The sequence below is a fragment of the Lytechinus variegatus genome, chromosome 15, assembly GCF_018143015.1.
Source record: "Lytechinus variegatus isolate NC3 chromosome 15, Lvar_3.0, whole genome shotgun sequence".
In the NCBI taxonomy this organism is placed as follows: domain Eukaryota; kingdom Metazoa; phylum Echinodermata; class Echinoidea; order Temnopleuroida; family Toxopneustidae; genus Lytechinus; species Lytechinus variegatus.
The window spans coordinates 1,680,253-1,698,105 of record NC_054754.1 but is presented as its reverse complement, the minus strand read 5'-3'; the positions used below and the strand labels follow the sequence as shown (position 1 = coordinate 1,698,105).

Here is a 17,853-nt window from a genome sequence, read left to right as displayed (position 1 = left end):
CATAGTAAATGTTCCTGTCTCAATTTATTCACATCTAATCTTCTCTTATTCTGAATTTTGTTCATAGACCAATAGTAAGGTGTGTAGTGACCTTACAACAACTTGTTAACTTACCTAGATCATTCTCACAAGTTGTTCCATTGAATCTTGAAGTACATTGACAACTGAATCCATCCTGATCACTGCTGCATACTCCATTATTCATACATGGTTGACTAGTACATGGATCTTGAGCTCCTTCAAAAGTGATAAGAAAATGTTAGATTTCCCAAGTAAAACACTGATCACTTCTAATTTCTCCAATCAAAACATACACATATCATATTCCTCAACTATTTGAAAAGGAGAATCATTAACTCTTTGGAGCCCATTGCTCTCCACTCCATCTCCACTCAGAAAAAGCGCTTAGAGACATGCAATCTTGTATTTTGCGCTAAACAAAATTGTTTCATAATTAACTTATTCTCTCTGTTCCGCTAAATCAAACAAGTACTATAATTTCTGTGAGAGTCTAGATCAGAGCTAATATATATTATAAAGAGAAGTTTGGTTGGTATTTAAGGTGTAGTATGAATTTTCAACTTTTCTGCAATAGACATGTTCATAATATAGGTTTTGTGGGGAGTAGAATCGTTCATAGAAGTTCCAAAATTTTCATTACTGCAAAACAACGTTCTCGCTACCACGCGTCACGGTTGTCGGGCGCCGACAACCCTGAAAATTTTCAGGGGAAATCCGACAACCGTGAACTTCCCCGACAACCGTGGCCGACAACTGTAAAACAGGCCTAGATCTACAAAAAAACCCTGAATATATTCAATAACACAATCTGCTTTTCAGATCCTGATATAAACTTGACGAATATTTCGTCCAAGATTTCTTCCCGGGATTTCTTTGACTCACTCACTATGCTATACGATACGACCTCGACTCGAGGCCCAATCTCTTTTGTGGGAAGCGCGAAGATGTTTACCTCGCATTTGCGTATCGCATTGCTCACTTTTTTACCGGTACGTCTTTAAAATGGTAGTAAATACGCTCAAAGATAAAGTGAGTTGAGAGGAGTACCGTAGGTTACTGGGTTGGGCAATTTAATTATTAGATTATTACGAATTTCAGTTGATATTATCCCGGGATATTATCACTTATTTTTTCAAAAATAAAGTGTCAAAAATAATATCAAAATTCGATCGAATTTTAATTTCATCTCGTCCCAGCCTTTGCTACATCGGGGCTACATCGACTACATGAATTCATTGAATGCTTTTCTGATGACACTCCCGTAGATCGAGCGAATTGAGAAAATTATTCAAAGATCACGTTGATAATGACAAAGCCAAAGGAATGGATTAACATAATGTCCAACTCATTTACTTACAGCATAATGATTTATTCACATTTATATTCCGATTTTACTCCATAATTTCCAAAGTCTTGATCTCTACATCGATCTTTTCAAAGTGTTGATTAATTTCGCGACGGCGTGTCTACCAAGTTCTGTATCACTGCACTAGTGCTTGCAACGACCACATTCAGGAAAAAAAGATCGCACATGGCATCAAAATCCTTGATCTGGGGATCCGAGTCTTCCAGAATTAGATGGGATCCAAAACTAATTCAGTTTGAATGTTTTTTCAGATATTCATTGAATCTGTTACAATTTTCATAAGTAATGTTCTTTATTAATATCATTCACATCATTACAACTCATCTTTTTTAATGTGACTTATACGTACATACAGTGTATTTTCATTTGTATTGTTTATTGCTCATGGCCTGCCAATTGAATAATGAGCGCACGGTCCTGAGAAATGTTTTTAATCATCACAGTGAATGCTTTATGAATTTGTTGTACAATTGCTTAACAATAACGTTTTAAAATAAAATATTATTTAAAATTGATTTGTGTGAAGGAGAAAGAAAGAATAAAGGAGGGGGGGGGGTGGTCGTGGGAAAAAGATGGGATGTTTGTGATTTTATGGAGGAGGGATTGGCGAAAAGAAGTCAATGTTCGGAGCGAATGAAATCAATATTCATTTATGGATGTGTCTACTGTGATTGATCATTGTGGCTGCATAATCTTTATGGCGATTGATAAATCCACCTTGGGTCGGGAGGGGTACGTGATTCAATAGATTTCGATAGAAGTACACATTCAACAAAGTGGATTGACAATTCATTCCATTCATTCACAGATATTCATTTTAAGTATGAATTGTGTGAACGTTTTAGAGGATAATGTATTTCGTTGTTTACGCCCACAATGAGTTGTTAGTATAATTTGAATATCGTTGGATGAATTTTTCAATTTCACTGATGTTATATTTTCTATCGGAATTGTGCTTTTATACAGTTAGCTTTACAACGTCGTTAGCCTGATTACTGCGAGTGGATGATATTCATGAAATGAGTTGGAATGTAAACGAGACGCCCCAAAGCCAATGGCACGTGATCTAATTAGTATTCATTATCTTGGGCTTGAGCCAATCATTGTGCTTGAACGGACTTTCCTGATTTCCCACCCTGGAATGTGTGCCACGTGTGTGACCTTTTAACCTGTTGTTTGAGTGCGAATCAGCTGATTTCGTGACCCCAAATATTCTTCATGTTGTTTACGCTGGATGAGTGCTATACTACAATTAAGAAAATCTTTTTACTTTTAATAAACTGTTAAAACGTGAATTTCTGTAAATTTAAAACTACTCACCTAAAGTGATATTGTGATGCAATTTATTGAATCACGTACCTCGATCTTCCCACTCATGATGCAAGAAAATATTTCAAAATTTAAAATCACCAAAATATACATGTAAAGAAAGATTATTCAGCCATCATCATCAGTAGAATTCTAAAAAAAATATACTCGCTTCGAATATTGACTCCTTCACCAATCCCACACACACGATCTCCATATCCCCTTGTCATTGTCCACGCCACGACCCCTCCCCTATCACTCTTTCCCGTCTACACCCCCACCCCCTCTTCCTCTCTTTTTTTATTTGTACGCTGTATTTGTAGGCCTACATAGTGTGTTACCTAAAAATATTTTTCCTATCAATTAACCTATACTTTCAAAACATTATAAATCGCAATTAATAACAAAATCGTAATATTAAAGTTTTATGAATGACTAAAAATAATTCTCACGCTCGTGATGAGCACATTTTTATAGGTAACGAACACAGCAATAATTGACAGTGATAAAAGAATCTTGATAAAAGAGTATAAGTGTAAACATCATCAACAGAAGTCTTATGAGAGTTAGATTCAGTGAGTATCTGAATAAACAAAACAAAAATTCATGCAAATTATATAAGTTAACTGGGGACCCCGTCTCATGAATACCGATGTCCATTACTTGGAAGCCTCGGAAGAAATCTTCCGAGGCTTCCAAACAAAGTCGGAACAATCCTTGGATTTCGTAAGGGCGTGACACAGCGCAAGCTCAAAGGGCTACGCATGCGGTCCGTAGATGTAGTTGGTCATTGACAAAAGCAACACGCATTCACAAAATTAATCACACTTTTACAAGGATGTAGCGGTCTAAACATTGAAATAATGGACTTATTTATCGATGCCATCAATGTGAATAAATCAATGAACTGTAAGTATGAAATGAGATTGACATTTCCTTTCACCTTTTTAAGTTATAGATCTAAGTAATTGCCTTTCTGCTTCAATCGCAATTCGCGCAACTGTTACGGCTGTGTGGCCGGAGAAGCATTAAAGCATTAAAGAAACATAAAATGTGGTGCATTTAGCAGCAATCTAAGCTCGTCGATATTGATATTTTCGATAGCTACCGCGCTTTGCTTTGGGACAGGGTTTTCGGCGCGAAGCGACGCAAGCCGCGCAGCGGCCTCGGTGCGTGCAAAGCACGCACCGAGGCCGCTGCGCGGCTTGCGTCGCTTCGCGCCGACAACCGTCAGAGTGAACCTGGCGAGAACGTTGCTGCAAAAAGGAAAAATTGGTACATCTCAAAAATAAATGCATGATTTCTATGTCATATTTGCAATTAGCCAATGAAATTACACAATTTCAGTGGTTTTAATATCATCTTTCATTTGCTTTTGTTCAGAACTTACCACATCCAATATCTTCATCCAGAGGACACTCTCCCCATCTTGCATTGGGCCAGCTCACTGCATTGGCAAAATCAATTCCTACAATCTCCTCTATGCATCCTGTAAACCCTGTCCCAACAACCATCGTTGAAGATAATACAAGATTAAAAAGTGTAGGGTTCTTGATGACTGTTGCCAGCTCAATGGTCTCGTCCCGAACCCTCAAGACTAGTGACTCTCCAACGTACACAAAGTCAATGATTGTCCACAGGTTGTCATTGAATCCCTGACCCACGGACGTCTCCATCGCACCCGTACCACTATTCCACCGGATGTTGATGGAGCCTGTTGCGTCTATGCTCACTGCGATCATCTGATCGCCATCAGTCTGTGAAAAAAGCTCGCCACCGGTGCAAGTTCTGAATTGCAAGGTTACTTGTCCTTGGGGAGAAAATATTGCATTGGTTGTGACAGTAGCTGTGCCATCAAAGTAGACAAGATTCTGTGGTCCTGGAGTTTGTGAAAAGGCGATTTGAAGCAACAAGGCTAAAGGGAAAGATTAAAAGAAACAGAAAAATGCTTTGAGATGATACAAATAAATAGAATCTCTTTTGAATACTCAACAAGAATCCATGTCACTTTATAACATAATAATAAGGCTTTTAGAAAGTTGAGTAGTGAATAATACATCTGAGATTGGATTGGTAAGTGTATTTTTTTAGGATTGTAGCCCAGATGAAAAAAACAATCTGATATTTCCAGTCCAGACAAGGAAGAATAATTCCTTCTCATACATGTACATGCACTTTCAAAAGAAATTCCTATATTTGTTTTATCCTTTAAGTTTGAATGATACATGTAAATCTTGGTACATTGCAATCTTATCCTGTATATCGGTCCGGAATCCGCATCCCCACTCAACCAAATTTGTTCCCCCGCAGTGCTCTGCAGAATTTCATCAGTGTGTCACTACTAGTAGTAGTAGCAAGAGTTGCCTACTGCAACCTTCTGTTCCCTGTGCAGGACACTTGGTAAGGATTCCGAACAGTTTCCTTTTTTTTAATAGAGCTGAGCATGTTCAATGAAATATTGGGCAAGCCCTAGAAAATATAGTGAAAAAAACATTTTTACATACATGTAGTACTATTTGCAACATGAATTATTGTACACGTACAAAGATTGAACATTGATAAGCATAGTTAAAGGGGCACTCCTAGCTGGAAGTAAATATTATAGAGTAAAATTCATAGACCAAATTGCGAAAATTTCATTAAAACTGATAATAAAATAACATTTACTATTGAATCTTAAAGTTTATTGTGTAAACAGTTATATTCATGCAATTACGAATATTCATTAGGTGGGCTAATGATGTCACATTCCCAGTTTTCCTTTTTCTTATGTTACTACAGGTACATGAAATTATAATTGTTTCATATTTCCATACATGTGTGATACACTACAGGGAAAAAGAAACTTGGCATGATTTTGCGGGATGCGCATTTTCCCGTTAGGCACTTTTTGATCAAAACACGACGCAATCTCGAAGCAATCACGATGCAATCCCGTTATTTTTAGGCCACTTCAAAATGGATAACGGGATTTTCAACCCGCACGATCGATATTTCAACACGCTATCAACCCGATAGAAAATCCTGAATTCCCGATAGAGACAGCGGGCCACTGCTAGCGCGCGCATCAAACGCGTCCCCGATAGAAATCCATGTGCGCAGCTCTTGACCGAGTGACCCAGTTATAGTTATAGTTACGTCTTTGGCTTAAAGGACGAGTAGATTCTCTTTCCAATGTTTATTTACGGTGCTAGCTCCATGATTTATTTTCCAGTGTTTGTATCAATGACGTCTTCCGTTTAAAGGACGATTAGATAATCCTTTTTTATCTTTCATTTCTGTAATTTTATAAAACTTTTAATCAGGTACGTATTTCATTCAAACCGACAACGAGTATTTTCATCATTTTCTGTTCATTGCGTGTTTTTTTTATTTCATCATGTCTTTTATAAAAGATTCGCTTTCCATCATTTTCTGTTCATTGTTGTTGTTTTAATCAGGAATAATTCGTTCATTTAAAGGACGAGTAGATTTCCTAACCATCATTTTGTGTTCATCAATTCTGTGTTGTTTTTTTTTATTTCATCATCACTTACGTCTTTTATTAAAAGATTCGCTTTCCGCCATTTCCTGTTCATAAATTCTGTATTTCTTATTTTATCAGTTAGTCGTTCATTTAAAGAACGAGTAGATTTGCTTACCATCACTTTTCTGTTCATTCTCTTTTCCCATTTATAATCGGTTACGACTTTCATTCAAGGACGAGTATAATTCAGTTTTGAGTTTTATTATGGAGTTATATAGAGATTGTAACAGAATTAATCGTAGTTATAGAACTTTGAGATACGAAATCCATATTAAGAATGGAACAGAGATGACTATATTTGTTAACCATCATTTTTTTGTTCATCAATTCTGTGTTGTTATTTTCATCACTTACGACTTTTTATCAAACGAGATTCACTTTCCATAATTCCATCATTTTCCGTTCATTAATTTTGTATTTTTTTATTTTATCAGTTACGTCTGCGTACGTCGTTAATCTAAAGGACAAGTGAGATTCGTCTCCCATAATTTTCTGTTCGTCAGTTATGTGGGTTTTTAAAAATTTCATCACTTACGTCTTTTATTCGAGGAAGATTTGCTTTCCATCATTTTCTGTTCAATGTTTTTTTAATCCGTAATACGTCGTTCATTATTTTAAAGGACGAGAAGATTTGCTAACCATCATTTTCTGTTCATCAATTCTGTTTTTTTTATTTCATCACTTACGTCTTTTGTTAAAAGATTCGCTTTCCGCCATTTTCTGTTCATAAATTTTGTATTTCTTATTTTATCAGTTACGTCGTTCATTTAAAGAGCGAGTAGATTTGCTTGCCATCATTTTTCTGTTCATTCTCTTTTTTTCCTTTAATCAGTTACAACGTTCATTCAAAGGACGAGTATTATTCAGTTTTGAGTTTTATTTATGGAGTTATGAAATAGAGATTTAGAATCAAGTTATTGTAACGGAATTAATCATATAGTTATAGAATAACTTAAATAAAAAACAACCTTTGAGATACGAAATCCATACTAAGAATGGAACAAAGATGACTATATAATCGCTAACCATCATGTTTTTGTTAATCAATTCTGTGTTATTTTCATCACTTACGACTTTTAATCAAAGAAGATTCACTTTCCATAATTCCATTATTTGCTGTTCATTAATTCTGTATTTTTTATTTTATCAGTTACGTCTGTAATACGTCGTTCATCTATAAAGGACAAGTGAGATTCGTCTCCCCTAATTTTCTGTTCGTCAATTATGTGTTTTTTTGTTTCATCACTTACGTCTTTAATTCGAGGAAGATTTGCTTTCCATCATTGTTCGTTGTTTTTTTTAATCCGTAATACGTCGTTCATTTAAAGGACGAGAAGATTTGCTCACAATCATTTTCTGTTCATCAATTCTGTTTTTTTTTATTTCATCACTTACGTCTTTTGTTAAAAGATTCGCTTTCCGCCATTTTCTGTTCATAAATTCTGTATTTCTTATTTTATCAATTACGTCGTTCATTTAAAGAGCGAGTAGATTTGCTTGCCATCATTTTTCTGTTCATTTTTTTTTCATTTAATCGGTTACGACGTTCCTTCAAAGGGCGAGATGATTATTCAGTTTTGAGTTTTTATCTATGGAGTTATGAATTAGAGATTTAGAATCAAGTTATTGTAACGGAATTAATCATATAGTTATAGAATAACTTAAATAAAAAACACAACCTTTGAGATACGAAATCTATTAAGAATTGAACAGAGATGACTATATTGGCTAACCATCATTTTTTGTTTATCAATTCTGTGTTTATTTTCATCACTAACGACTTTTAATCAAAGAAGATTCACTCTCAATCATTTTTCTGTTCAATTCTGTATTTTTATTTTATCAGTTACATCGTTCATTGCAAGAACAAATTTATTCCCTTTCCATCATTTTTTTAGTCCCAAAAATTATGTGTTTTAATTGTTTCATCAGTTACGTCTTTTATTGAAAGAAACGCTTTCCATCATTTTTCTGTTCAACAATTCTGTATTTTTATTTTATCAGTTACATCGTTCATTCCAAGAACCAATAGATCCCCTTTCCATCATTTTCTCTTCATCAATTTGTTTTTCCATCAGTTACGTCAAAGAACGAATAGATTCGCTTTCCATCATTTTCTGTTCATCAGCAACTATTTTTTTATATTTAATCAGTTACTTTGTTTATCCGAAGGAGGGATGGATTCGCATTTTGTGATCATCAATTCTATGTTTATTTGTTTTTTTCAGCTACGCCTTTCATTCAAAGAACATGTAGATTTGCCTTACATCATTTTCTGTTCATCAATTCTGTTTTTTTTTAATCACTTGTATCCATGGTTCATTCAAAGAACGAGTAGTTTTACTTTCCATAATTTTTCTATTCATCATTCTATTGTACCTTGCAGCACCTTTTAAGTATTGAATAGTAAATGGAAATGATTAAAACAAATTTTCAAAGCCTTCATTTTCTGAAAATAATAAATTGTTTAAAATAACGTGATAAGTAATTTTCCTATATTTCCAAATTTTCACAACATAATAAAGCACACTGTCAGTAGATTTTATTTTCAAGAGACCAAACATTTTTATGGAAAGAGGGGTGCGATATTCCAAAGCTGGTGTCGTATCGTAAAAAAATTGTAATAGGCCTATCTGTATTTTGGTGTATTTTTTCGGGGTGGAAGTCTGATTGATTTTAAAAATATTTATGTATTTGATATGATGAGTGTTAAGTCATATCTATTGGCATTGGGGCATAGACCCCAACCGCCCTTCAAAGCATTATCATATTATGTGCGAATAAATCTTTCATCCACCCAACTAATGTATAGTGAGTGGAATATAATGTGTACAACTTGTTATAAAGTTTTGTATATTTTTCTAACAACTGCGGATCGAATGCTGAGAGAGAAGAATATTGGGGATAATGGGAAATAAAATGCAGAATCGTGTGCAGGAAACGGAGAGGATGACAAAAAGGACAACTCCATATTCCGTATATACGTCCGACCGGGACATTCATGAAATTTTCTGTCCCTGATTTCTTTTACTTTTGACAGTCTGTGCACTGCAAAAACTGCGGTGTTAATTCAACACCAGTCTGGAATCTATATGACCACACTAGAGAAGTGTTAAAAAAAATCGGTTTGGTTTTGGACTAATTCCAAATATGCGTTTATACAACACCAATTATTATTAATAAATCATCGATTTAAATTAAAGCTGGTGTTGTTTCAACACTTTCGTGTGGTCATATATTCCAGACTGTTGTTCAATAAACACCGCAGTTTTTGCAGTGTGGTCAGTTTATGAAAATGAAGTAAAACTACAAAAAAGGTTGATAATTTTTTTTGGAATTGTCCAAAAGGAAGGGAAATAAGAAAGGACCAGGTTCAGGACATGGCTAAGAAGTCGAAGAAAATTATAAGGAAAATAAAAAAGGAATAAACTACAAAAGAGGAGGAAGAGAAGAGGAAGAAAATATTTCGCACTGTGCAATGGTCTCAATCAAAATGAACGTCTCTTTTATTGCTGTAAACATGGTAAATGCGTTTGTTTCCGAACAATTTTGTTTTGGTGCCTTCTTCAAGATCTCAAGTCGTAACGAAACTCATTTGAAAAAAATATTTTAGAAACGGCAAGTACAACTCGTATCTTTCAAATGTTAGGGATGATTTCACGTCGTATAACATATTTTTGTGATATTTTTACCTCACACCTCTTTACGAATACGAACCTTCAACAATTCTTAGATTATCATTTCTTATACCTCTTTACCATGCCGTGTGCTCCAAGATCCAATCGAATTTCGTATTATTTCGAAAGTGAAGTATCCGATTTTACGTTATAAAACATATCCATATGATATGATTTATACTTCAATACATTTTACGAATCCATATGTTGAAAACCTTCAACAAAATTTCTAGATTATTCATACTTTTTATCAAGCCAGGGCGCTCCAATATCCAAGCGAAACTCGTATCTTTCAAAAGCTAATAATGATTTTTTAACTCCAAATTCTTTACGAATATGTTAAGAACCTTCAACGATTTTACATTATCATTTTCATATAATTTGATCTGGCCAAGGTGCTCCAATATCCAAGCGAAACTCGTAGCTTTCGAAAGCTAAGAAAAATTATTTTACGTCATAGATCACATGGATATGATTACTTTCTTCCTTAAAACTTATTACGAATAATTATGTCAAGAACCTTCAACAAAATTAATAGATTATCAATCATTTTCATACGCTTTAATCAGACAAGGAGCTCCAATATCCAAGCGCTTCTCATATCTTTCAAATGCTGAGTATGATAATTTCATGTCATAAATCATAGCTGACATTATTACGTCATAACTCTTACGAATAAAGAACCATCAACAATTTCTAGATTATTTTTGTACCTTTTTATCAGGGTCTGTGCTCCAAAATCGAAGCGAAACTCATATATTTCGGAAGTAAATTTGAGTGATTTTACGTCATGAATCATATCGATATGATTATATTTCAACCTCAAAACTCTTTACGAATTTGTTAAGAACCTACAATTATTTTTAGATCATCATTAATTTCAAGTCGTAAATTGGTGATTTCAAGTTCGGCGTTGACCTTTTGGTGTTGGTGTATGGTCAATTTTTTACACAATTATAACACCAAACATAAAATGAAGATGGTCCCGAAAAGTCAATCGCTAGTTGTTGAGATGACAATAATGTGATCTGAATCAGTTATGCAAACTTGAATAAGTTTTAGAGTTAGGGGAAGCAATCAAAATTTCAACACCAACACCATCAAGACCGACACCGGACTTGAAATATCTCAATCAGATGATTTCCATTTCATAACTATTTACAAATATGTTAAGGAACTTCAACCATTTTATAGATTATCATTTTATACCCGTTTGTGTCACGCCGGGATGTCTCTATTATTCCGAAAATGCGTCTTTAATATTTCTTATCGGAGAACATAAATTCTGTTCAAAATGTAAATGGACATTATCTGAAATTGTGAAAGCCTCAAGACAATCTTAAAACATGTCCCGCCTTATAATCATGAATAAGAAGGGTTTCCTTTTTACAAAATAAAAACACATTCGGATATTCAATGAATGATCTGTGAACGAAACACGCAATATTCTTGTCAGAGTAAAAATGAATTAGCAATGAAAGTCGTCAATACAGTTACATTTCCACTTCAATCCTTTTTGTTCAGTTTCGCGCAAGGGTGATCATTCCCTTTAAAATCATTTCCTGTTGTTGTCTCGCCTTTTAAAATGTGCGCGCACATGTCCTGAAACTAGCTTGCGCATACATCCATCGCGCAAAAACGCGCGTCAAACCAACGGGATCTCGGTGGAAGCATGGAAATCACGTTAGAAGCGGGGATGAAAATCACGACCGCGCACGATAAAATCACGATCGAGCACGCTAGAATTTGCGTCTCAGTTTTGAGTTTCCCGCTACAAATCCGTTCAAATCCCGTTAGACCATCCCGCACATTTGCTAGCGTGTTTCACGATCCCGAATGCCAAGTTTCTTTTTCCCTGTAGTGTACATCTCATACATACACTGTACATGTATTTATGTCTTCCTTTAATAAAATAAGTTGCAGCAATACATGTGTATATATATATATATATATATATATATATATATATATATACATGTACATTGTATATATATATATATAACAATGCAAAAAATCAGTTTTCAATCTAATTTCTTCTGTTCTTGTACATGTAGGTAAAAACTTTAGATAAATATAAGTTCATACAGTATATACTGTACATGTAAGTGGGGATAAGACATCATTACATGTAGTTTGCTCACTGGATATTATATACATGTACAGTATATATTCATGAAAACATGCCTAGAACTGTTTCACAAGGTTAATGCAAATCTTTAAAATGCTATAAACTGTATATCTTTTTTTTAATTCCTTGTCCAATTTTAATCAAATTATCAGAGTTTTGTTTGATATTTCTTTACCGGTACTGTATCTGTTCAAATCATTTTTATGATCCTGAGTACCAAAATTCAAGCATTTTTTCAGAAATTCATCTGAAATGATATTAAAATACACTCGTCTCCCCATAAAAACAAAATGTACATGTACAAAGTGTCTGTATTCATAATCATTCTCAATTTACATTCATTTTCCAATGATGTCATAACATTTATATATACATCGATTGCACCAAACGAAAAATTATACTGCTATTTTAATATGCAATGAATTCTTTTTATTCACAAAAAAAAACAGACTCTGACCCGGATCAATTCCAGAGAAAACAATAAATACCAGACAGGTTGATTATTAATGTCAAGTCAGGCGTGACTATTCCCTGAATGAATCACTTCATTACACAATGGATCACTTAATTAAAATTCTGCAAAATCTGCCAGTACAATGTCATTATAATGTGATATAGAAAAGAACTGCATACTGTAGATGCTTGAACTGTACATGTACAGGTATGTGTATACAAATGGACATGTCCAGTTTACCTTATTGTAATGTGTAAATGAGTCAATGCAAAAATGGAACACAAAATAAATACAGATGGGACATATATTAATGGTACACTGTCGCTGTACACAAGATTTTCTGACATTTGTCTTTTTTAGAACAAGATTTTCTGAAATTTGTCTTTTTAGAATTTAGTCAAACTATATCCAAGTTTTATTCATAATTGTGAAAGCAAAATCTACACAATTTATATTCTTATTGCCAAAGGCCTACTTAAGACATCTGCAGTAAAAAGTTCAGTGATAAAGAATGTTGTACAAAGTACAGTGTACTGTACATGTACATAGAACTTTATTATTAGTGTGCATGCTAAATGTAAGAAAACCTAATTTCTTGAATTTTCCTTCTTTAATATGTCTCATCATGCCATGCATGTTTCTCAAATACAAGAATTACTCTTCTAGTATCACAAGGGTTGTATTTCAGAAAAACTCGCCCTCGTGGCCACCAATCCCCACATCCTGACAGTGGAGAAAATTAAAGGGCAAACATGTTCCAAGAGGGGTGAAATTAAACCCCTTTTGCACCTACGGGATGACCTTACACCCAGTCATGCAACAATCACTGGGTCACTTTACAGGAAGGTGTGTCAAGAAAAAAAAAGGAAACAAAATGGAATTTGAGACAAATGCTTGTAGGAGGCTATGTCAGTAAATATCAATTGGCATTGACTGGTACAATAAACTTGGGAAATTCAAGTATTTTGGAATTCATTCAGAATTTGATGAAGGACAGAATATCAGTGAGGTATAAGAGATGATAAAATTGTAGTGTCTGTTTCTTGTACATGTACAGCTTCAACCCAGCTTTAGGTTCAACCGTCTATGAAAGTACATGTACCAAAATTGTCAACAAATCGCCCTTTTGTGATTTAAATTTACTGCTCCAGCACACAAGTATACTATTGCCCTTTTGTAGAACTTTGGGATTGAATACTATAAAAAGATTTTCATTCCACTGTAAAAAAAAATTCTTTTTCAACCAGTACAGTGAGGTTAAAATGTCACTGGTCTGGTAAACACCAAGACATTCCATTCAGATTACAACACACTGAAATCAATTATTACAAATGTCAGTTTAATACATGCACACACTACGGGCGTTTTCACACGTGCATCTTGAATCATCAATTTAAAAATGATTGCGATTGTTATCGTGATCTTGTGATTAGCGTTTGTGATTCTAATCATGTTCTATTTCGGTTTCTCACCTGCTTAATATTTGTCATTAGCCTTATTTTTCACTGGAATCATCATTCAAATTACAAATTTTTTTTACAGTGTGAAAGGGCAGTACATGTTCTGTAGCAACTAGATCTTAAATGCAGGTTCAAAAGCTGTCAAGCTATTTCATAGAGACTTTACACTACCAGTCACCATTCTTTGATTACCTGTTTACCTGTTTCCCCAGATAATAATAGATTCGGTCCACTAAATCTATTGTTCTCTGGGGAAATGGGTGAACATGTACCTCTGATTATACATGGAGAAAAAATAATGTGCGATGTTTTTTTTTTATTTTTTTTTTAAACATTGTAAATAGAAAATGAATATTTTTTTTAATGAATGAAATTAAATATCAGTTTTGTATCCATTATGTAGAGTACCCAAGGAATCAAATAAATATGATACCATGGATGTACATGTAGCCAGGTAGTTATCATGGGCTGGTGCCAGGGCAACCATGATCACACCTGGGTTGAGTGTGGCAAACATTTGGCCATTCACAAGGTGGTGTCACTCCACCTCAATCACAAGAATCCCTGTTTAATTACAAGAACTTTATGAAGCTTGAAAATACCTGATAATTACATGTAGTTTGCATTCACACCATCCCAAAACATACATGTAACATTCAAGGAAAGTTACAAGCATGCACAGTACATGTATGGTCTGATAAGCAGGCTGCTTAATAATTCAGAGATGCTAACTGATAGCTCAAAAAAATCCTGAAAACCCAGGCCGGGGGTCCAGGGGCCCGCCCAGCAGCCCCAGGGCCCCTGGCGGGGTCAAGGGCGCACGGGCGAAGCCCCCTGAAGCTGGAATGTTTTCTTATTCTTTAGAGGGCTGAAATCATTAATCTACAGTAGTACATAACAAATAATTAATGACATAATAAACTTCATATCATAGGCAAGAAAGGTGCTCAAAAAAAAATCATGTAACCCGTACTCATTACGGTACGGGTTAACCTGCTGCGGGTTAATATGCTGCGGCCAATGGGTGCGACTCGGGACGGGTGTATGTAGCAGCTGGGGTGCCCTTTTTCACTCACTGTACTCATCAACAAGACAATCCTATACTATTGAAAATCCATAAATCACAATTTCTATCAAAATGATGGATAGTTCACACATATGAATTGATGAATACGCACCAGAGAACACATATTTCATGGTAGCAAATAGGTTTTCAGCTGAAATCCCGCGGCAGACAACCAATCACTCACGCAGCAGCAGGCAATTGCAGCCACACCGGGCCGTGCTTCGAGCGGTTCTACCGGGCGATCGCCCGACTGGGATAGCGCTGACACCCGTATCCCTGCAGGGTATAGGGCGGCGTTTGCAACTGCTACAATGTATTGCTCGCGCGTACCGTGCAAGTATACAGTACCAGCTAAACTTCATGCTGCGCACAACGCTAATAATTTTCCGTCTGCGCAAATTGGCCATCCAAAATTGAAATTGCGCTCTCCGTAGCGAACTCCGTGACAAGATTTGGAGGGGAAATTTTTACGGATTTCACTTTGACAATCAATTTTTTTTTCCGGAATATTTTTCAGCAAAGGAAAAAATCCGGAATTCCGGAAAAATCCGGAAAATTAGCAACTCTGATAATTGCTAGCTCAGCAGCCACCCATAGCGCCGGCGCCCATCTACATACGCGCTGGTCAAAGAAAGCTCCCATAATTTGCTTTCACACTGCAAAATTACCTGCAATCTTGGAAAAAATCCCTGCAAAAGTTCTCATAATTCTGATAATTACATTGTACATGTACCTACTAATATATTTTCTTTGGGGGATATTAGAAGTAATTTCCTTTCACACTGCCAAAATTACCTGGTATTTTCTGATCAATCAGTGCAAATTTCCCAATCAGAAAATACCTGGAACTGATGAACTTTGAGGCAGTCTGAAACCACCTAATGATGTGCAAAATGCATGATTGAATTTATGATTTGGACTGGCCAAAAGCTTTTATGGCCTTTCTAATCTGGGTTTGGTCAGCCCTAGTTCGACCTGAACCAACTCTTTCAAACCCAGTCACAGGCCCGACTGTAGACTAAGGGTGCGTTTATCCGCCACTCTTTTACCCTTAGAATCATGATCTGAATCATGATTCAAATCATGATTCCGCAGAATCACAATTGCGTTTAGTCGAAATTGAATATAATCATGATTAGAATCACAAACATGAAACACGAAAAAAGGGGCATTTGGAAAGATGTTTCTGTAGAATCACATACGAAAATGTTCGGTCATGTCTTCAACTTCAAGTTCTAGTAAATGAATTACATGTAACTGGACAGACAATGATCTCAGTTGTTGTTGAGTGTACACTATCAATATTAAATTGGATCTACGCTGAAATTCACTTCTGAACACCATTTTGGATTAACTAACAAGATGAATAGAAGCATATGGACCCTATTTGATAGAAGTAAACAAAATAAGGTATAGACTGAATTCTGGAAGCAAAAGATTTTTCGAGAGTCGAAACACGTGCGAAAAACTTCCCCTGTCAAACTGCGCACTAGTGATGCACACTGGTTTTGCCCGAATCTGAGGAGAAACAGCATTGGAATAAAGGTTGTGTAAACGCTGATTCTGTGATATTGTGATTCATGTTTGTGTTTTGAATCATGATTCAAATCATGATTCTGGCCTGAGGTCGCACAAACACAGCCTAACTGAAAGGGGTAAGATACAGGCTTGGGAATGCAAACTAAAGGTCATTTAAGGTCAAAGTGTTGACCCTACCCTAATCTGACATAACCCCTCTGGGCTGTTTACACATCTTAAGAAGTTTATCATTTTTCTGACAGCCTGAACCCACCACCTCCTGATCTGTCTCAGCCTACTTGGAGATAAACAGCAAAGGGTTTTTTTATGTCAGTTTATTCATGTTTTGTTCCATTTTGTACAGATACATTTATAGGTCTTACATGAATGTATCCTTCCTTGTACATGTAAATGTGACAATTTTTTCATGAAAATGCTGTAGAAATATTGGGATTATCATCAATAACAATTACAAAAAGAATGAGAACAATAATAATAATTAAATAATAATAATGAAAATAATGATTATGATTATCATGATCATGAGAATAATAATGATAATAATAATAATGATGAAGTAATTATAATAAAAACAATAATATAAATAACCAATAATAATAAAACAAAGCATTGTTATCAATAAATTATCATACTCGTCATCATCAATGTATTCCGACAAATGAAAAAAAATATTGTAAATCCACACAGAACAGGGAACAGGTACAAGTACATACTGTATGTCAAAGGGGCCTACATCACAAAAGAGACATACATTGTACATAAAGAACTAGAAATACACATTAATCAATGTAAAAAAAATGAGATACATGTGAAAATTTCTTCAAGCAAACATGTCACTGTCAAAACTACACAAGTTCAACTGATGATGTGTAGAGCTTGGGCAATAATTATTTAGTATTTGTGGTCTGATTTCCCAAGCTGTATAACAAGTTTCAACTGGCCTACAGTATAATAATCATATTCTGCTTTTATGTAGCGCTTTATATAATACATCAGTATCAAAGCACTTTACATAAAAAGTATTGATATATCAGAATATCATAATTCACCTTGTATTTTTTACCTAAATAGTATTTTTTTTTAATCAAGAAAACATTAACAATAATGATAAAAGTACGCCACAATCATCCTTTAACATACAAAGCAAAACAGTCCAAAACACAATCATGAAGTCAAGCACAGGTCTACATGTACATGTACATGTATGTACCATACCTTTATGCATCTGTCATAACTAAATAGAAACTTGTATTAGCAAACAATAAAGACCACAAAACATGTACCAAATAGAATCTCAACCTGTAAATA

At 34.9% G+C, this 17,853-nt stretch overlaps 1 protein-coding gene across 1 annotated transcript in view; it reads right to left on the bottom strand.

Moving 5' to 3' along the window:
* The window catches only part of LOC121428962 (protein crumbs homolog 1-like), a 65,725-nt gene that overhangs the window by 39,422 nt on the left and 8,450 nt on the right, over positions 1-17,853 (bottom strand). Inside the window, exons 2-3 of the mRNA XM_041625858.1 lie at positions 4,086-4,610; positions 115-237 (exon numbers count right to left, since the gene is read on the bottom strand). Coding sequence (XP_041481792.1) covers positions 115-237; positions 4,086-4,610 — 648 coding nt within the window. The remainder of the gene's footprint in view (positions 1-114; positions 238-4,085; positions 4,611-17,853) is intronic.